Here is a 22258-nt window from a genome sequence, read left to right as displayed (position 1 = left end):
TAATGCTAAATGATAAAATCAGGTACATATCTTCACATATAGCATGTAAATTTGGTTACATGTAAGTATGATGTAAGATGTGGCACTCTTTCTCCCTCCTTTTCTCTTTTACCAAAATGTTAATAGTGTTTATCTGAGTCATGAGATTATTGGAGGCTTGGGGGTCTTGTTTATGTGCTTTCTAATTATTGTTGTAGTGCTTTTAACTCTGAATATGTATTAATGATACACTGAAAAAAAAGTTAAGAAAAACAGACCTATAACAAATGATAAAATGGTAAAATATAAAGGGAACTTAATTTTTTACTAACTTATTTTTTTATTTTTATTTGCTAAGTAACATATGAATACATTCTCAGTAGGGAATGAGCATATAGAAGTCTTTAAAGGAAAACATGGAAACTTCTTTCTCAACTCCTTTCATCTAGGAAGGAAACCCTCTGAGTAGTTTGGTGAATGTCTTTCCAATTCTTTTTCTACACACAAACTCATATATGTACATATGTATACCTAACATATACATATGCATAACAATTTTAGTAAACATAAATGAGGTGATATCATATGGATTTGCCATTTTTATTCTTTTATAAATTATCTTTTATAAAAATTATCTTCTAAAAATTAAGATCTTAGAGACCTTTACACATGTGTAGATATGGGTCTCATTCTTACTAGTTTCAAGGTTATTCTCCAATGTTACTTTTATTTCATGTGCACAACATAGTGATTTGACAGCTCTGTAAGTGACGCTGTGCTCAGCTCAAGTGTAACACCATCTGTCACCATCCAATGCTATTATAATACCATTGACTATATTCCCTATGCTGTATATTTCATCCCCAGTTCTTTCCCATTATTAATGGGCATTTACACTGTATCCTTCTTTTCCATATCACAAACAATCCTGTAACACATTTCCTTGCACACAGATTTTGGGGCACATGTACAAATCTCTCTTTGGGATAGATTCTGTAAAGTGGTATTGCTGGACCCAAAGGGTGCATATATTTAAAATTTTGACAGATGAAACCAAATCACCCTTGAAATAAATGTTACATTTCTAGTAGTTACAGTGACAGCCTTTTTTCTGAGAGGAACTCTATATAATGTCTCTTGATAAACATTTTCTCTACAAGTGTAGAAATGCTTTGAAATCCCTGAAAATAGTATACAGACATAAAATCTTATTCAACCTATCCTCTCCTCACTGGCTCATATTCTGAAGAAATAAACAGCAATTCATGTAATAATAATATACCTACTCTGAGACTGTCATGGGATTAAAAGAAGTAATGCACATAATAAGGCACTCAATAAACATTGGCTTTTATTACAAAAATATTTCACAAATATTACATGCCTACTATATGCAGACCCTGAGCTGGTCTCTAGAATATAGCTAAACAAGACAATCAATATTCTTACCCAAATACAGCTTACCATCTCATGGAGGAAATAGTAGTTAAAATAAGTTCTAGTTAAATGTGACAAGTGGGAAGTACTGAAGTCAAGATGCAAGAGGGGCCCCTAACCCAGTTTCCATTGTCAAAGAGGCTGCACACTTGGCTGTGAGAGTTCAGAGCCTGGAGCAGAAAAGGAGTTATGAGGTGATGAAGTGGGGAGGGATATCCTAAGTAGTGAGAGAGCAGGTGGCAAAGTCTCAGGGTCGGAGAAAGTTTGTCATTCCAAAGAAAGTTTGGTGTTAACACTTGTAAAGGAAGGGCCTTGATTAAGAGTTTGGAATATCAACCTGAGGACAACCAAAGGATTTCTAGCAGAAGAGAGAGAAGATAAAGTTTGGGCTTTAGCTGCAATATGCAGAAAAGTTGGAGAGGTTTGAGGCTGGGAAGGTAAGGGTTGGTCAGGAGGCAAGGCCTGGGTGTTTTTGACCCAGGCGGCAACAATGGCAGTGAATCCAAGGCTATTTTTTCTCTTTTTAAAATTTTTAAAATTTTTTAAAAAAAACTTTTAAAAGTTTTATAGAGAGATAAAGAGAGTGTGAGCAGGGAAGAGGGGCAGAAGGAGAGAGAGAGAATCTCAAGCAGGCTCCATGACCAGTGCAGAGCTTGACACAGGTCTGCGTCCCATGACCCTGGGATCATGACCTGAGCCGAAATCAACAGTTCCTTAACTGACTAAGCTACCCAGGTGCCGAAATCAACAGTTGGATGCTCAACATACTGAACCATCCCAGCACTCCCAAGGCTATTTTTGAAGTCAGCTAAGTAGGATTAAACCATGTAGGGCTGAGAAAGAGAAAAATATGGAGTGATTTCCAAGAAGGAAAAACTGGAAGAGTAGTGAGGATCCTGTTCTTTAGGAGAGCATTCTAGTCTTCTGACTCTAGAAAGCAAAGTCAAGGGATGAGGATCAACATTTTTCAGTTGCCTTCCACCATGGACACTTGTGCTTGGTGCCTTTGGTGGCAATGGAGACATTTGTGCTTGGTGCCTTTTGCAGCAACGTAAATTCTCATCACAGACCTGTGAGTAAGTAGCACACTACCCAGCATGCTTTCCTTCTTCCATTTTTAATGGTAAGAGCAAGAATTATGATGATGATAGAAATATACTGCAGTAAATTCCAATTTCACTCTCAAAGCACACTTTTATTCCTTAATATTTTCTCTGACTGGAAGAGACCCTCACTTATAAATAGGAAGAATAGGAAAACAATAATCTAAAAATATATCTCCCTTAGTGGGACAAAAAAGTAGACAAAAAAGTAGAATGGAGCTGAAAAGGAAACATGAATCTTAACCCACTTCATTAAGAATTTTAATTGACTCCTACTCCTACATTGTGTGTATGGCCACATCTGTCTGGGCCGAATTGTAAAGCAGAGTTTGGCTTTGTCCCCAGCTCTTTGTTTCATTCATGACTTATATATGGACTCTTTCTTCTTCTGGAACACAATGCTGCTTTGGTTTTCAATGTTTCCTGGACCAGCATCAAATCTGTCACCTTGGAAATGAAGTATTGAGCAGAGAGGTTGCCCTAGCAACTCTTCATTACAAGATACTAACTGGCACTTATGGTTTCCAACGGACCAGATAATTTTACCTTAGCTCTTTCAAAAAGATTAGTTCTTCACCAAGTCATATACCAAATAAAACTGTTTTAGTTATTTGACAAATCTGGAATTGAAAGCTCTTTATTGCCAATTGCTTCGGAAAAAAAAACCCAAATAATTTGGGAACATTAATCTATCATTGGAAAGTTTACATTATCATCATCAACATCATGATGTCTTTAACAGCTTCCCATCAAGGCTTTCCTGCTTTGCCCTAATCTGGGTTCATTAAGCACATAGTTCTGTGGTCAGATACCCTGGACTTGCACACTAGCTCTGTCATTTACTCCTGACAGGTCATGGCACAATCCCATTAATATAGTACATGAAGAGCCCTCACACTAGGTACTGAGTGAAGCATTTGATAGCAACAAAGTATCTGTCTAAAAATTAGAGCAACTTAGTGAAGTTACTGTTCATCTCATCATTTAGCTGATGAAGCTAAGTGCAAAGAGGTTAGGGATGCTGTGAAGGACAGGCATTTTGTTGCTTTCAAATGTAGTAACATTGAACATAATGCAATTATATATTGATAGAAAGGCTTATCTTAATTAAAAATTTAAAAGGACAGTCATTGCAAAAGCTAAATATATTCACTGTGTCTAAAAATTAGAAAATACAGATAAGTGAAAAAGAAGGAAACAGTAGAGTCATATTTCCACCACTGATGAATCACTTGGTGGTTGTCAGGCCAGACCTTTTTATCTACCTATATATCCTTTATTCTCTGTGTTTGTTTTACCAAAATGAAGTCAAACTCAATGTACAGATTTGTGCCTTCATTTTTACTCAGCAGTCTACAGTGAACATTATTCCAAGTCAACAAGTTTTAATCTACTATGCCAATTAAAATGCTCACTACATTGAAAAAAATACCTTTTATTTTCTAAAAGTTTAGATGAAAAATGTGAGACATAATCTACCCTGTAGTAAGTAACATATTGTCATGGGTTTATGAGTGATCTTGTTGACACACTGCTGCTTTGCCAGTTAATTCTGTGGTCCTGCTTTCCTTTGTTCTTTGGAGACTGGAGATGTTCCAGTTTGAAAGCAGACGTTTAAGCTTCTACACTCAGCATTTTGTGCAACTGCACTGTCTAAAAAGCCACTGCGTCTGCGTTCAGAGTTACCCATGCAGGATTTGCATGGCTTTTGGGTTTTCATTACACATGTCCCATCAGACCTCTCCTTGGCCAATCTGGCAGCAAGCTCTGGGATATTTGTTGGAAGAACTGATTTAGTTGGAAAAAAAATGAAATTAGTGAATTCAGTCAGGGTTGAACAATAAATATATAAACACACAATTTCATACTGTTTTCTCATTTTCAAAATGTGGGATTACTGATAAACACAGAATGTTGTCAGGAGGAATTCTACCTGTAGTATGACTTTAACAACTAATAGCTGTTCGTACAGTTCTGTATTCTGCTTTCCTCATTTAGCATATGTTATGAACATATTCTCTTGTAATGACCATATTTGGATTAATTTTTAATGGTTGTACCAATATTCAATAATATGAATTACTACAACTTGTTTAATTATTCCCCACATTGCACAGTTTACTTGGAATTTTTTTTAATATATAAAATTTATTGTCAAATTAGTTTCCATACAACACCCAGTGCTCATCCCAAAAAATGCCCTCTTCAATGCCCATCACCTACCCTCCCCTCCCTCCCACACCCCATCAACCCTCAGTTTGTTCTCAGTTTTTAAGAGGAATTTTTTTTAATGTTTATTTATTGTTGAGAGAGAGACAGAGCATAAGCAGTGGGGGTGGGCAGAGAGAGAGGAAGACACAGAATCTGAAGCAGGCTCCAGCCTCTGAGCTGTCAGTACAGAGCCTGACGTGGGGCTCAAACTCACAAACAGTGAGATCATGATCTGAGCTAAAGTCGGACATTCAACCGACTGAGCCACCCAGGCACCCCTACTTGGAATTTTAAGAGTGCCTATTTACCTATATTTTTGTTATCACTTAAAAGCAATACACTTAAAAAAATTGCCAATTGTTCTGTGAAAATAGTATTTCATTTTAATTTTCTATTTTCTTGTTTCAGAATAGTTTTCTTATGTAAGCTAAATCTCTTAAAATCTTCTTCACATTATTCATGTTTCTAGCAAATATCTCTTTAAAAATAGCAAGTTACACTTATCCTGTGCCTTAATTACTAAGAATTCAAATTTGGTGGAATCCAGACTTCATTATGTTTTACAATATAGATAAACTTAAAATTTTTTTGAGCCTTGGCCATTATTTTATTTATAGTTTTAGTCTTTCAGATATTCAATAAATGGTTACTTTGTACATGTATTATGGAGAAAACTAGGGTTTTTTTTTTAAAGAAATAAAGAACTGAAGAGTTTAGTGGAGAGGAAAGCCATATAGGAAAACCTGCCGTTCAATGTATATATCTATACAGGGATTGGATGAGAAAATATGTAGAGAGTACTTAGTGCTTGGCAGAGAGTAAAGGATAAACACTATCACCATTATTGACAACATTATTCTTTTTTTAATGTTTATTTATTTTTGAGAGAGAGAGAGAGAGCAAGAGCGAGTGGGGTGGGGGGGAGTCAGAGAGAGAGGGAGGCACAGAATCCAATGCAGGCTCCAGGCTCTGGGCTGTCAGCACAGAGCCTGACGTGGGGCTCAAACCCACAGATTGTGAGATCATGCTGAACTAAAAGTCAGGCACTTACCCAACTGAGCCATTGACAAAATTAGGTTGCTTATGGGTTTTCTCTGGTCTAACAGTGGGAAAAATTCTAACAGAATTGGCCGGAATTGACTGTCCATGTATTGACCCACTCTCTTTCTCTCTCTCTCTCTGCCTCCCTCCCTGCCCGCCCCCCAGTCCTTCTCTCTCTCTCTCTTCCTTTCCCTCCCTTTCTCATGGTTAAAATTTTCTCACACAGTGTGTGATTATTTTAATACCAATTTGGTAAGACTTCTTTTAGGTTACTTTCAGGAGAATTGAAGTAATACCATGAGGCTCTCTTTTGTTATCAAATATTATCCAAGAGGTTCTCTTGATTTGCATTATGAAAGGTAATAAGTAAACCATTTTCAAAGGTGGTGTGGTCAGGTTTCATTCTCTTTCAAACAGATCTGTCAATTTCTCTGTCCTCCCCACATGCTTCCTTGCAGAAGCTGGGCGGGCGTGGTTCTGATCCCTCAAATCCTGTGAGAATGCCCCTTATGACCTCATTGTCACACTGCAATTTGACATCATAAACAGAATATCCCATAGGACCTCCACGTGACCACCATGTTGTAAAAACTAAGACCACAGATTTAAGGTGTGGAGTATGACTTTGTCTTTCCCTATATCTGCATGCAGAAAGGAATGAGAGTGGGTGCACACGAGCCAAATTTGAACTACCGCCACACTGAAGTACATGATGGCCATGCAAGGCATGAGATCCAAAACCACAAAAGAGGGAAGTAGAACATTAATATAAGTTATCATGTTGCTAAATATTTTGTGGTGTTGGTCTGCAGTTGAGCCATATGTTGGCACTCTTGGAGAGCTATTTATAGACTTCTAAAGGGGTATTTTTTCCAGGGATGATAAAAATGTAAAGGTCTTTCATTTTGTTGAGATCGATTTCTTTTTCCTCTGAAAGTTTTTGTGATATGCAGCTCTGTTTAGAGAGTTGTGGTTTTGGTGGTGGGGGGGGAGGTTGTTTTTGTTTTTGTTTTTTTTGTGTGTTTTTTTTTTTCATTTCTGCAAGCTTCAGTCAGTGTTCAAAGTCTAGTCGACTCACCTTTTAACCCACTGTTCTGACCCCTTTCCTTTGACAAAGGTTGTGCTGAATTCATGTGTCTGACAAGTAGTGAGGTTTGACTTTGCAGCTCTTAACTTCATTTCTTTCTCCTTAGTTTTCTGCATCTTTGCCTTTTATCTTGTTTGTTTTGGTCTTGATGTTTAAATTACAAAATTAATAGTCTTCTGTTTCAATGTCCATTTTTTCCAAGATTAATTTTATTCCTTAAAATATTCTTTTTCCCATCCACTTCTTCTTATATGTTTTTGTACTTTTATATGACGGTTACTTCTTTGAATAACCTAACAAGTATTAATTTTAATTATAATTAATATAAAGTCCAGATGGCTCATGGAATTAATTTCTTCTCTAAATTGACTTTCTGATTATTGATTTTCTCAGCTATCATTTTTGCATATTTTCATTGTATATTTTAGAATTTTAGTACAGTGGCTCATTTTAACAAGATTTTTTTTTAATCTTTTTTTTCCTCTCTCCTTCTCTTTTGCAGTTGCCTAAATCCATCCCCTGACTCCCTTAATTGGCATTTAGAGCTCTTGTTCCACAGTGATACTGGCATGTGATAGATTCAGAGGGTGGCTTGGTTTGGTTCTGGGTGGTGAGGCTACATCACTGCCCTCTCTCACTTGGCAGAGCCTTCTTCCAGGGGTCAGAGACCCTCATACAGCACTGGCTTCAGGCACTGAGCCTGCCTTGGGCCCTCATCCTACAGAACACACATAGTCCTGCTTGCTCTCCAGGAACCGTGTTCCCATGCCATCTTTGGACACAGGGTCAACAAGTCCACAACTTTAGCCCTGCTCACTTGTTCACAGTTCTGGTCAACTTTTCTATCTAGAAATTTATCAACCATGCATCTGACCTTTTTTTTCTTTCCTTCTGTTGTATGCATTTTTTCTTAATAACAACAATACTATTTTTGTGTGATTTTGGATGCAAGAGGGAACATAAAAGCATGAACTATATCATCTTGATTGAAAGTAAAGATTTACTTTTCAAAAGCAATTCCCCACATTTTCAAAATGCCTACATGCTGCATATGGTTGGAATAATATATAATTCTGAAACAATATTATAGCTTGGTATTCTGTTATTTAGACTTTTCTTTTTGTTTAAATATTAAGATATGAAATATACCTTTTTATGAACATATATTTATTCATTTATCAACAAATATTTGTTGAAGGCACACTATGTGCCAGGCAATGTTCTAGGGCAATAGGAATGCAGTAGTGAATAAAACAAAATTTCTGCTCTGATGGAGTTTACATTCTAAGGAGATATAAGTAATATGCAAACAGGTAAATAGATAAATATATACCATTATAGGTACTATTAAGATGGGATTGAATCATAGGCATCCCCAAACTCAGAAGCAAGCACCAAGTGCAGGCAGAAAGACTAGAAAGGAGACTTCTCTTTTTGGTATTCCGCTGTTCTTCTAGAATATGATCACTAAGCCTTCTCTATTTGACATTTATAAGAATATCTTATAAATTGACAAGGAAAATGGTCAACAGATGTTAACTATAATCATATGTTTTCAAGAGAAAATCAAATGTAAAATAAACATATGAAAAAGATGTTTAGCCCAAGTAGTAATTTACAAAGTAGCAACAAGGGGAACCTTTTTCTTAAAAATTGCTCACTCTCATCAATTTGACAGGGGCTTATGAAGATAATGCTTGATTCTGGCTAGAGTTTCATGAAACAGTTGTTTTGTGTGTGTGGTGGTGGTGATTTTAAAAATACATGGTTTGGGGTGCCTGGGTGTCTCAGTTGGGCATCCGACTTCACCTCAGGTCATGAACTCACGGTTCGTGAGTTCGAACCCCACTTTGGGCTCTGTGCTGACAGCTCAGAGCCTGGAGCCTGCTTCGGATTCTGTGTCTCCCTCTCTCTGTGCCCCTCCCCGACTCACACTCTGTCTCTCTTTCTCTCAAAAATACAGATTAAAGAAAAAAATTTTTTAATAAATAAATAATAAAAATATATAGTTTGGGGGCACCTAGTGGCTCAGTCAGTTAAATATCTGACTTTTGATTTCAGCTCAGATCATGATCTCATGGTTTGTGAGTTACAGCCCTGTGTCACACTCTGCACTGTGACAGTGTAGAGCCTGCTTGGGATTCTCTTTCTCCCTTCTCCCACTCTCACTCTCTCTCTCAAAAACAAACTTAAAAAAAAATCCGTATCTATATATCTATAGTTTTAAAATTATAAAAATGTTAGCAATGATATCTGATTCTTTTCTTTATGATTTTCTGTATTCTCTAATTTTTCTATAATTATATTGATTTTATAGTCAGAAAAACATACTTTATGGCTGTGTAGATCATTTTTGAAGGTGTTAACCTATCAAATGACACTTTCCTTTGGTATTTGGTGTGTAGGTGTTCCCTCTGGCACATGTGTGCAATGACACAAATAAGATGATGTTAATTAACCCCCAAGGAGTCAAGCTCAATATCTACAAGCAAAAAGTGGAACAGGCAATTAAGAGCTATGAAAAGTGAGTATCATTCCTGGCTGCTCTTTAATGACTGTGGGATTTGTTTGTTTTGGCTTATTTTCTCTTGTTTTAGCTTAGATTTTTAATTTTTAATTTTTTATTTATTTTTATTTTTTTTTATTTTTTTTATTTAAAAAAATTTTTTTTTTTCAACGTTTTATTTATTTTTGGGACAGAGAGAGACAGAGCATGAACGGGGGAGGAGCAGAGAGAGAGGGAGACACAGAATCGGAAACAGGCTCCAGGCTCTGAGCCATCAGCCCAGAGCCTGACGCGGGGCTCGAACTCCCAGACCGCGAGATCGTGACCTGGCTGAAGTCGGACGCTTAACCGACTGCGCCACCCAGGCGCCCCTATTTTTATTTTTTTAATGTTTGTTTATTTTTGAGAGAGAGACAGAGCACAAGAGGGGGAGGGGCAGAGAGAAAAGGTGACATGGAATCCAAAGCAGGCTCCAGGCTCCAAGCTGTCAGCATAGAGCCTGACGCGAGGCTTGAACTCACGAAAACACGAGATCATGACCTGAGCCTAAGTCGGATGCTTAACCGACTGAGCCACCCAGGTGCCCCTAGCTTAGATTTTTAAAAACCTGGAGCAGGTATTTAATAATTGCCCATAAGGAAGATCAATAGTAGCATCCACAAACATAGGTGCTTCCTATTTGCCAAGCACTGCATTAAGTACATTACCTGAATAAACCCAACAGAGTTTTAAAGAAACCATCCTCTCTCTCCAAAAGCTATAGAAATCTCATGTTTCCATGAGATCTTTAAAGCTTTCCTGTTAGCAAAGTGCATTTGATCATTTTCTGCACCTAATGTTTTGTAAAGTGAATAAAACTTCACAATAATGAGATAATGGAGATAATATGTGTCTCCTACTATATAAACCATTTCTTACCAAGCTCAGGAAGATGATCAAGTTGGCTCGAGTGAAAGTTATACTCTTAAATAGTCCCTGTGTTAGTGCTGACATGGGGCCTTATTTCACAAGGGCCGAAGCCTGGTCTCACCCCTTACCTAACTCCATGGTCACCTTCCATCCCACTCCCAGCACTTTATTGATCCTTTGTGCATAGCACATAAACTTTGAGCATGCCCAGCTTCTCTAGGGAGGCCTTTTCATGGTTCTAGAAGCTGTGCAGCTGGGTTTTCACTTACTGCCATGTGAGTGGGAGAAATGAAATGAAGTACATGAAAGTTAATGACATGTCCTAGCCAGCATATGCTGGTCTGCTGTCGTTTTGCACTGTGCTAAGTGTGTGTTCAAAAGAAGCATAAAGTCTGACTCCTGCCATGTGGGGTACACAATCCAGTCCAGAGGCTGGCCTTTCCCTACTGTGCCCATCACAGGCCTCTGCGAATCTCCTTTCACTGGAGACTTTTTCTGCCCTCACCTAAGAATGGAGGATGGCTTACATGAGTTCTTCAGTTGCCTCCAGCCTCCTCAGGACTTCTCTTTTCCACCCTTCGTGTCTCTTGCAGACAGCATGGACTATGCCAGGGCTCGTTCTTCTCCGTGGGCCTGAGGCTCTGCTCTGTAGATCCCCCCCACCTCTGCTGTACATGGGGGGCTGCCCCTCTTCTCCTCCTCTCCCCCTGTGCCAGGCAGTCCTTCCCTTGCCTCCCAGCAATGCTGCCCCTCTTCCCATCCCCCGGCTGGTCTCTTTCCTTCCTGTCTTGCCTAAGCTCTAGTGGCCCTCCTCTGAGAGCCCTTTCCAAGATGACTCCACCACCCACCCTGCATGTGGCCCTCAGAGGGCTCACAGCTTCTGCACAGGCCTGTCTCCCCGCTGCAAGGACGTCAGCTTCCAAGGGCAAGGGCTTAGCAGCCTTACTCTCCCCCCTTGTCCCCTCTCCCTAGCAGGTGTTGCTAGGTATTGTATTTGGTAATGTATTTGGCTGCTGGAATTTAATTTGAATTTTATCTAATTCACATTTAGTTATTAAAATTCATCAAATTCAGTTATTCAAAATATAATACAATAATGTCATTCATATTATAATTGAATTTGCTTGACTCAGTCAAATATTTGAGTTCTAGAATCCCCTGGTCTGTGAAAGCCTGGTGCAGGGCCATAAGCTAGGGCTTTGATGTCCCAATTCTGGGTTTCATTCTTGGTTCAGACGTCTACTTGGCAGGTCAAGTAACAGTTGCTGGCTTTAGGTTCCTTCTTTATAAAATCTACCTCACAGGGTGGCTGTGAGGGTTATGCAAATTATATATAAAGAACAATTGATGTTAATGCTTCCTCCTTTAATTCCCTGAATCTGTTAATCCTATTATATACTGAGTGTAATAGTCACATAGCTCCTCCCTGTGCACTGACATTTTCCCTTTCTGGGAGACAAGGATCCCTCCTTCCCTAATAGCAAAACCAAAATGCAGACATAGTGATTTGTCCCACTCTTACTTCCAATGAGTGAATCTGGAAAAGCCTTTTAGTAACCCCCAGAGAAATGTTACACTATATTGTTATTATTAATAATAACATTAATTTTAATATGGTTAATTTTATTTAAAATTCAATATCATTGAATTAACGTGACATTAATGTAATATTTACATTAAATGAATTTTTTATTATTATTTAATAATCAATTAATACTAACATTAATATTACACAGATACAGAACAAAACTTCCTGATCTTTCACATTCAGTAGTATTTAAGGATTTTATTGGCATAAGTGTCAATTCCCTTTTCCATCTTGTGTGACCTTTCTAAAGATACACATAATTAAGGAAACTTGGTTTACTCCCACCCCATCCCAATATAACATTTCTAAGGAATTTCCCTTCACAAGTAAGCCAAATATAACCCTAAATTTGTTTGATTAGCGATGGCCAGACAATTGAGAAGCTCACAGCCCTTTGGCCAAAATAGGGACATAAACTAGCTATTTTGGTCACACTTAGTGGCTATGTGTGGGAGTCCTTCTGTTTCAATATTTTAAAAATTGAGGGGCACCTGGGTGGCTCAATTGGTTAAGCATCCAACTTCAGCTAAGGTCATGATCTCACGGTTTGTGAGTTCAAGCTCGGCATCAGGCTCTGTGCTGACAGCTCGGAGCCTGGAGCCTGCTTCAGATTCTGTGTCTCCCTTTCTCTCTGCCTCTCCTCCACTCACACTCTGTGTCTCTCTCAAAAATAAATAAACATTAAAAAAAATTTTTTTAAAGAATTGAGATAGCAATTTTTGTGTGTCTGAATATAAACTTTGAATGAAGATTGCCAGAATTGGCTGGCTTCTGGGGTGATTTTTCTGCAGCTTTTCAATTTTGAGTATAAGGTCAAGGTTGTGGCCCTCAGACCCACAGGAGAAGCATCAGTTCTAACCTGGCTGTGGGAACATGCTTAGTAACCTCTTTCTAAGACCTCCAAGATGCTCGGCCTGCTGGTTAGACTGCTGAAGTGTCGTTAGTTACAAGTTGCTTTGCAAATGAGTCAATTCTTGGCACAAGGTGATTTGTCAACTAGAGATATAGAGAGCTAGTGAATGCAAGCCGTCAACCAAGTTTCACCCTCCTAAAACAAGAGGAAAACCGTGGTTAGTAAAATCCCTGAATGAAGGGGCTGGGCCAGCATCAGAGAGGTCCTCATGTCCGTGCCCTCTCAGCATCTTGCAGGGACAGCCCTCATCCCACACCCTCAGTGGCTTTTCCACTGTCACCTGGCCAGTCAGTGGAGCCTCGATTGACACACTCTCAGTTGCACTCAGTTCATGCCCACACACTTTTTCTGCCCTGTGTGCTTTGAAGTATTTCAGTATAGGTGGAAAATAGGAAAATAATAGAAGTTATGTAAGTGTGCTCTTAGAAAAGTATTTTCTAAAGGATTGATTTAAAATTAGCGGGATGTGCTAGCTAATTGGGCCCCATTCACTAAGGGTTTCTCAGTTTCCAAGCCTTGCCCATCTTCAGAACCTGGAGGGAATAATCACAGAGTTATTCCTGGTCACTTTATATGTACATCTCAATCCTCCCAGCACCAAAGTAGGTGGTGTTATCCTTGTTTCAGCAATAAGAAAACAGAATTTCAAAAAGTTACGTAACACAGGATCACACAGCAGCAAAGTAGAGGCACCGAGATTTGAACCTAGACCCATGTAGCTACAAAGCCCTTGTCTTCACTCCCAGCCTCCTTAATACACTGCCTCTACTTTCAAGGTCTAGATTTAAGGAGATTTTTAAATGAAGTTGTGTTTTTGTTTTTGTTTTCAGAGAAGCATACACACAGAAACCAAAAATGCATCCTATGAGTCCTTTGAACAAATCTTAGAAGCCCCGCTTACCAATATAGGGACCATGTAATTAAAGAAACCTAATTTCCAAATAGGCCCCAAAGAACCAACAACATCCAAGCGAGACAGAAGCACTGAGCTGGCTTATTTCCCGTTTCCTGACTGTTTGTATCACTTAACAGAGCATTTAGCCGCATCAGACAGGTTCTATGTGCTGTGCACATGCTGGCTCATTGAGCCCTCACAGCAACTCTAGGAACAAGGTACTATTATTATCCACATTCTACAGAGAAGTTGGCTGCTGGCCCAAGGTCTCACAGCCAATAAGAGGAGAAAGCTAACTGAGCTTTGGGACCAGGCAGTCTGGCTCCAGAGCCTGTGCTATTCACCACACGCCAGACCCGCTTTCCCATGGTCTCACCAGGCTCATGGAGGGAAATCAGGCAGGGTAACACCACCCAGAGTGTTCTCAGAGTTCTGTGTCTCTGACACTGGGTCCATTGGTTGGAGAATGCCTCCCGGAGAGGAGCAGGATTTTCCCACCTCATTTTATTGAAGCTTTGTTTTTCATGGAACCCTAGCTCACTGCCCGTGGAGCCAGTGTTTTTTGCCCTGCACTTCAGGAGGCTTACCTTGAGTGATGATGTAGTGGTACAGAATTAGGTGTACAGGATGGGGCTAGAACCTCTGAAAGAAGCAGCCCTGATTCATAACAAGAACAGAAGCTGTGACGACCCCATAGAAACCACTGGCATCAGCCTCCTCCTTTTCTGTTGGGTTGACATTGCCTCTCCACAAACATATTCAGGGATGAGCTTCAGAAAGTTTCGGCACTGCCACTGCCCACCAGCCATGATGAATGAGCAGGACACCTCATCTGCTTGCCCCTCCCAGTGGCCTCGTTTGGAAAACAAGTTGGTCAGGCTGGTTGATCTCTAAAATGTGTCCTGATACTATTATTTCGGACCCCTTTAGCCCCCTTTGCTCTGAAAATCCAGGTAGAAGAATATCTATAGAAGGTAAACTAAGGGCACAGTTATACTCTTTCATAGGAAGAAAAACAACAAGTGTTTAGAGACCCCTTCGTGCCAAGAAAATCACAGCCCTTTTGTTTACTGCCATTTCTTAGCCTGGGTTTCACCTGATTCAGTGGAGACCTGTGCCCTCCTTTAGTATTTAACACAACTGCTACAAAGCCGTGAGGCTTCTGCAGTGATGCCAAGGAAGGGAGATACTCTCATCCAATATCTTTAAGCAAATGGCAGTGGCATGGTCCAATGGGTGCGTCACTTGGCTTGGGAGCTTCCTGCTGTGCCCTTCAGAGCCTGGGGTCAACCTTGTGCCATGAAATGAAAGTACTGCTACTAACTAATCATTGATTTTTTTAAACAGGCGCTTGAATAAAATTGTTTGGCAAGCGTTATCTCAAGAGGAAAAAGAAAAGTAAGCCAGTTCCTCTTTACTTTCTTTTTTTATTTTGGTGAAAGTCATATAACCTACAATTAACTGTTTTAAAGGGTACAGTCAGTGGTATTTATTCAAAATGTACAACCACCCCCCTCCCTTATCACCTCAGAAGAAACACCTTCTACCCATTATGTAATCCTTCCCCAAACCTCTCTCCCCCTCTGGTAACCACTAGTCTGCTTTCTGTCTCTGTGCATTTGCCTGTTCTGGGTAGTTCATAAGAAAGGGATCATACAACATGTGACATTTCATGTCTGGCTTCTTTCACTTTGTTTTGTAAAAACGATGTTTCCCAGTTGCAGCATGCATAGTTATTTCATTTCTTTTTATGCTTCTGCATTGATCCATTATGTATATACCAGCTCTTTATCCACTGGTGGCTATTCGGGTTGTTTCCACTTTGGGGCTACTAAGGACAAGGCTACCATATACATTCATGTAGAAGTTGCTTTGTGGACATATGCTTGCATTTCTCTTGGGAACATATCTAGGGGTGGATTTTCTGGGTCACAGGGTAATCTATGTTTAACTTTTTGAGGAGCCACCAAACTTCTTCAGGGCAACTGCACTATTTTACATTCTTACCAGCAATGTATGAGGGTTCCTGTTTCTCCACATCCTTGCCAACATTTGTTATTTTACCTTTATATATATTTACTTTTATATTTTACATACATGTGTATGTGTGTGTGTGTGTAACTAAAGCCATCCTGGTGGCCTCGTGGGTGTAAAGTGATAACTCATTGTGGTTTTCATTTGCATTTTCTTAACGCTCAGTAATTAAAAAAAATTTTTTTAATATTTATTTTTGAGAGACAGGGCATGAATGGGGGAGGGGGAGAGAGAGAGAGGGAGACACAGAATTCGAAGCAGCCTCCAGGCTCTGAACTGTCAGCACAGATCCCAATGCAGGGCTCAAACCCACAAGCCATGAGATCATGACCCGAGCCGAGGTCAGACGCTCAACTGACTAAGCCACCCAGGCACCCCTAATGATCAGTAATGTTAACTATTCTTTCACATGCTTGTTGGCCATGAGTATATCTTCTTTGGAGAAATGTTATTCAAGGTCTTTGCTCATTTTTAATTGGATTATTTTGTCATTGTTGTTGAGGTGTAGGAGTTCTTTATATATTCTGGATTTTAACCACTTATCAGATAGATGATTTTCCTTTTTTTTTTTTAAGTTTATCTATTCATTTTGAAAGAGAGAGAGAGAAGAGAAGGGGCAGAGAGAGAGGAAGAGAGGGGATCCCAAGCAGGCTGTGCGCTGCCAGCCCAGGGCCCGACACGGGATTTATCTCACCATCGTGAGAACATGACCTGAGCTGAAACCAAGAGTTGGATGCCCAACTGACTGAGCCATCCAGGCGCCCCTCCAGTAGATGATTTTCAGATACTTTCTTTCATTCCAAAGGTTGTCTTTATACTCTCTTGATATTTTCCTCTGATGCGTAGTTTTTATGTTTGATGTAGTCCCATTTGTCTATGTTTGCATTTGTGTCTGGGCTTCGGGTGTTCTATCCAAGAAATCATTGCCAAATCCAATATCATGAAGCTTTCCCCCTATACATTTTTTCTAGGAGTTTTATAGTTTTTGGCCTTCTGTTCAGGTCTTTAATCCATTTTGTTTTGAGTTAATTTTTATATATGGTATACATTAAGGGTTCCAGCTTCATTCTTTTGCATGTGGATATCCAGTTTTACCAGAACCATTTGTCAGAGATGGTCCTTTCCTCCATGGTGACGTCTTAGCACCTTTGATGATCATTTGACCATCTATATATGCATACACATAGGAGTTTATTTCTAGACTCTTTATTCTGTTCCACTGATCATGTTTGTCTTTATGTCAGTACCACAGCATTTTGATTACGGTAGCTTTGTATAATATGTCCTGAAATCAGGAAATGTGAGGCCTTCAACTTTGTTCTTTTTTGAGATTGTTTGGCTATTTGGAGCCCCTTGAGGTTTCATGAATTAGGATGATTTTTTCTACTTCTACAAAACATGCCATTGAGATTTTGATAGGGACTGCATTGAATCTGTAGATTAATTTGGGTAGTATGGATATTTTAACAATATTAAATCTTCTAATTCATGAATACAGCATGTCTTTCCCGTTTATTTGCATCTTTTTAATGTTTTTTCCCATGATGTTTTATAGTTTACAGTGTGCAAATCTTTTACATCCTTGGTTAATTTTATTCCTAAGTATCTTACTCTTTTTGGTGCTATTTTAAGTGGGATTATTGTCTTAATTACCTTTTTGGATTGTGCATTCGTAGGGTATAGAAACAAAACTGATTTTTCTGTGTTGATATTTTATCCTGCTACTTTGTTGAATTTATTTATTAGTTCTAATAATATTTTTATGGGATCTTTAGGGGTTTCTACATATAAAATCGTGTCATCTGTGAACAGATATGATTTTATTTCTTTCCAGTTTGGATGTTTTTTTAGTTTCTTTTTCTTATCCAATTTCTCTGGATAGGACTTTCAGTACTTTGCTTAATAAAAATAGTAGGAGTGGACATTCTTGCTTTGTTCTGTTCTGAGAGGAAAAGTTTCCAGTTATTGACTGTTGAGGATGATGTTAGCTGTGGGCTTTTCATATGAGGCCTTTACTATGTTGAGGTAGCTTCCTTCTATTCTGGCTTATTGGGCGTCTTTTCTTTTTTTTCCATGAAAGGGTGTGAATTTTGTCAAATGATTCTTCTGCATCACTTGAGATGATCAAGTGGTTTTTTTCCTTCATTGTTAATATGATGTGTCACATCAATTTTTATATGGAATCATCCTTGCATTACAGGAACAAATCTCACATTTAATGGTATATAATCCTTTTAATAGGCTGTTACATTTGTTTGCTAATGTTTTGTTGAAGATTTTTGCATCAGTGTTCATAAGGGTTATTGGCCTGTAGCTTCCTTGTAGTATTTTTGTCTGGCTTTGGTGTGGGGAAATGCTGGCTTCATAGAATGAGTCTGGAAATACTCCTTCCTCTGCAGTTTTGGAAGTATTTAAAGAAGATTGGTGTTAATTCTTTAAATGTTTGGTAGAATTCTCCACTAAAGCTATTTGGTACTGAGCTTATATTTGTTGGAAGGTATGTGTTTACTGAATCAGTCTCCTTTCTAGTTATAGGTCTCCTCAGACTTTTTTATTTCTTCATGATTCAGTCTAGCTGATAGTGTGTTTCTAGGATTCTATCCTTTTCTTCTAGGTTATCCAGTTTGTGTGTATAAATGATTATAGCAGTTTCTCATAACCCCTTTTATTTCTGTAGCTTTACTTGTAATGTCTCCTTTTTCCTTTCTGATTATGGTATTTGAGTCTTCCATCTTTTTTTTCTTAGTTAATCTAGCTGAACATTTTTCAGTTATGTTATTCTTTCTAAAAATCAACACTTTCATTGATTTTTTTCTATTTTTTTTTGTAATCTATTTTACCTATTTCTGCTCTAATCTATATTTTTTCCTTCCTTCTACTAACTTTGGATTTAGTTTGTTCTTTTTCTAGGCTATTGGTTTGAGATCTTTCTTCTTTTTTAATGTAAGTATTTAGCACAATAAATTTTTTCTCCCGGTACTGGTTTTATGGTATTTCGTATATTTTGTTATTTTGTGTTTTCATTTTCATGTATCTCAAGGTATTTTCTAATCTCCCTTGTGATTTCTTCTTTGACCCATTGGCTGTGTGGTGTTTAATTTCCATCTGCTTTTAATTTTCTAATGTTGTGCCATTGTGATTAGAGAAGATAGTCTTTTATGATTTCCATTTTGAAAACTTTTTTTTCTGTTTATTTATTTTTGAGAGAGAGAGACAGAGTGCAAGTGGGGGAGGGGCAGAGAGAGGGGGATACACAGACTCTGAAGCAGGCTCCAGGCTCTGAGCCTGATGCAGGGCTCAAAGTCGTGAACCACGAGATCATGACCTGAAGTCGGACACTTAACCGACTGAGCCACCCAGGTGCCCCATCGATTTTGAAAACTTGTAACACTTGTTTCATGGCCTAACCTGTAGTCTGTCCCAGAGAATGTTTCATGAGCACATATGAAGAATATGTATCCTACTGTTGGCTAGTGGTATATTCTGTACACACCTATTAGATCCAGTCAGTATATGGTATTGTTCAAGTACTCTGTTTCCTTATTGACCATCTGTCTGGTTGTTCTATCAATAGTGGAAAATGGGGATTGAAATCTCTTACTTTTATTATGTTGCTATCTATTTCTCTCTTCAATTCTGTCAATATTTGCTTCATGTATTTGAGAGCTCCGACACCGGTGCATATATATCTATAATTGTCATATCTTCCTGGTGGATTGACCCTTGTATCATTATATAATATCCTTCTTTGTCTCTTGTAACAATTTATGGCTTAAAGTAGTAATAATTTCCTGATTTTTTTTTCTGCTTGATCAAGTCTGCTTTTAAACTTCTCTAGAGATTTTTTCATTTCAGTTATTATATTCTTCAGATCCAGAATTTCTCTTTTTTATAGTTCTCTTTTTTATAGTTTCTATATTTTTGTTGATATTCTTACTTTGTTCATGCATCATTTTCCTGATCCTATGTAGTTGTCTGTGTTCTCTTCGAGCTCATTGAAATCTTTAGGACATTTTGAATTTTTTTGTCACATTGTTCATAGATCTCCATTTCTTTTTCTTTTATTTAATTTTTTTTAATTTACATCCAAATTAGTCAGCATATAGTGCAACAATAATTTCAGGAGTAGATTCCTTAATGCCCCTTACCCATTTAGCCCATACCCTCCCACAACCCCTCCAGTAACCTTCTGTTTGTTCTCCATATTTAAGAGTCTCTTATGTTTTGTCCCCTCCCTGTTTTTATATTATTGTTGTTTCCCTTCCCTTATGTTCCACAGGTCTCCATTTCTTTAGGGAAGATTTCTGAAGACGTACTTTATTCCTTTGATTGGGTCACCTTTCCCTGTTTCTTTGTATGCCTTAGAATCTTTAGTGGAGATTTGAATATTTGAAAAAGGACACTTCTCCTGGTCTTTATAGACTAGCTTCTTCTTCTTCTTTTTTTTTTTTTTTTAGACTAGCTTCTTATAGGAAATGACCATCACCAGTCATCTGGGTTAGAGATTCTGGGGATCTTTCAAACCTTTTCTGGGATATGTCTTCTCCAGCCTTGTATATGAAATTTCTGTCAAATAGGTTTGCCCCTTCCTTCTCAGAAGCCCATAATCTCTTTCTCCCCCTGGTGTCTGTTTTTGGTATTGCAGTGTCTCTGGTGCTGCAATAAGCCATGGATAGTCCTCTTTTTTCTCAAGCTACCCCTAACATGTATCCAGAATATATCACCATTCCCATCAGTGTTCTGAGTCAGATAAGATGTAAACCAGTCCCTTGGGAAGCCTCCCAAAACTCCAGAGTATTGGATGCACGTTCCAATCCTCCTTCCCTCCCAAGGGGGAAGCCACAATTTACGAGTTGTCTCCCACTTGTGCTGCCCTATATCAGGGAAGCAGGGGGACTAGGAAGGCAAAATGCAACAACCTTTTTTATCCACTTTAATCCACTATTCTTTTTTAGCTTCGAGTTCATCTTGAATGCTGTAAGTTCTTAACTGGTTTCTGGAATCCTTACAAAGGGAATTTGGTCCATATATTGATTAGTCAGTATTTCCTGGTTGGGGGCTGGGGGTATGAATGGGAGCCTGGGGGTTCTTATTCCACCATCTTAATGACATCACTCCATTCAGATTTTTTAATAAGAATTTTTTCTGTTATCTGGAGATAGGTTTGTTTGTGGATTGAGTCCTGTGGCTGTGCTAGGTTTAAACTGTACTCTTTCAATACCCTAAACCTAAAGGAAGTGATGCTTTCAACAGTAAGAAAATGATAATTATGAAATGCCTTCCACTCTCTCTGTTGCTCCCTCTCTTTCTTTCTCATGCTCCCCTGCCTCTCTCCCCCTCCTCCTCTTTCTTTCTCTCCCCCTCCAGGCGTGTCTGATGCAGCAGAAGCTGGACTGGAAGTAGACTCCATCACACCACACTGGCTTCCCCTGGAGTCCCACAGCCTGTATTCATCAGCTCATAGAATGTTTGCCTTCTGTTCTTTGTGTCCCAAAACAATGAAGCCAGAAAGTTTAGGCCTGTTTAGGCTTATAAAAGGAGAGGAGATCAAAATAGCTAGAGTGAGCTGGTACAAGAATTACTGCACTGAGGCAAATATTTGGCTTATGTTTTGCTTCCCTTCCCTTTGCTTTGCTGTGTTCCCAGGGTTACTGCTGGGCATAGCATGTGAAATCTCTTTGAAGCTCATTTTTGGTCCTGCCAAATGTTGGGCCTAGGGAGAAAGGAATGAGTTCCAAATATGCCGAAAAAATTGAAAATAAAGCTATGTGTGTAAAACTTCTTTAAAGTCAGATAATCAAATTAGGTAGTAGGGAAGAGTGCCTATTGTAATTCACAGAGATGGTCATTTTTAACTCATACAAGCCACCACAGTGGTCCTCTGATGGACCAGAGGGTGTGCCCATCATTGTGTCAACTGATAGCTAACATCTGTCTGAGAGATGGTTCTCAGGAGAGGTTTTACTGAAAAGTATCTTTCCATGTTGTTTCCATTATGATCACTTTGTTTTTGGTTTTTTTTTTTCTTTTTAGGTTAGATGCATACAAGCCAATGCGGTACTTGGAAAACAAGGCAGCTTTAAATGGGGCGTTAGAACGGTTGAATTGGCCCATTTCACTGAAGGAGCTGTCAATGCTGGAAAATGAAATCCTAGCTGGGAAAATGTATATCCAACAGGCCATGGAACTCCAGGAGGCTGCCAAGAAGGAGAATTATGTGAACAAGAGAGGAGAGGTAGGTGCCGTGGAGGTGTTGATATGTCCGTCCTCCCTCCTGTCCCAAGTCATTGCCATCCCTGCATTGGCCTTCCTACCCCCTCCCGCACCCCCCTCCACACCGATTTCTAAAAGAGTTAGAGCCAACCCATTAAAGTGACAGGATTTCCTTTCAACAGAAAGGAAATGCCATTCGATTTTACTGTGGCCTTTTTTTTTTTTAAATGAAACTAAACAGAAGTATAATGTAGTGATCAAAGGCCTGAACTTTGATTTGAGCCACAGCAGGGTCCAGCCTCAGATATGCTACCTAATCCCTATGTTATCTTGGCCAGGTAC

At 38.9% G+C, this 22258-nt stretch overlaps 1 protein-coding gene across 1 annotated transcript in view; it reads left to right on the top strand.

Moving 5' to 3' along the window:
• The window catches only part of VWA3B (von Willebrand factor A domain containing 3B), a 200546-nt gene that overhangs the window by 141994 nt on the left and 36294 nt on the right, over positions 1 to 22258 (top strand). Inside the window, 3 exon segments of the mRNA XM_047069178.1 lie at positions 9264 to 9382; positions 15017 to 15067; positions 21737 to 21938. Coding sequence (XP_046925134.1) covers positions 9264 to 9382; positions 15017 to 15067; positions 21737 to 21938 — 372 coding nt within the window.

This window comes from Lynx rufus, unplaced genomic scaffold (genome assembly GCF_022079265.1).
Source record: "Lynx rufus isolate CCGP_SWC_20201006 ecotype Redwood Valley unplaced genomic scaffold, mLynRuf1.p SCAF_8, whole genome shotgun sequence".
Lineage (NCBI taxonomy): Eukaryota > Metazoa > Chordata > Mammalia > Carnivora > Felidae > Lynx > Lynx rufus.
This window is presented reverse-complemented; position numbering and strand designations above follow the sequence as displayed.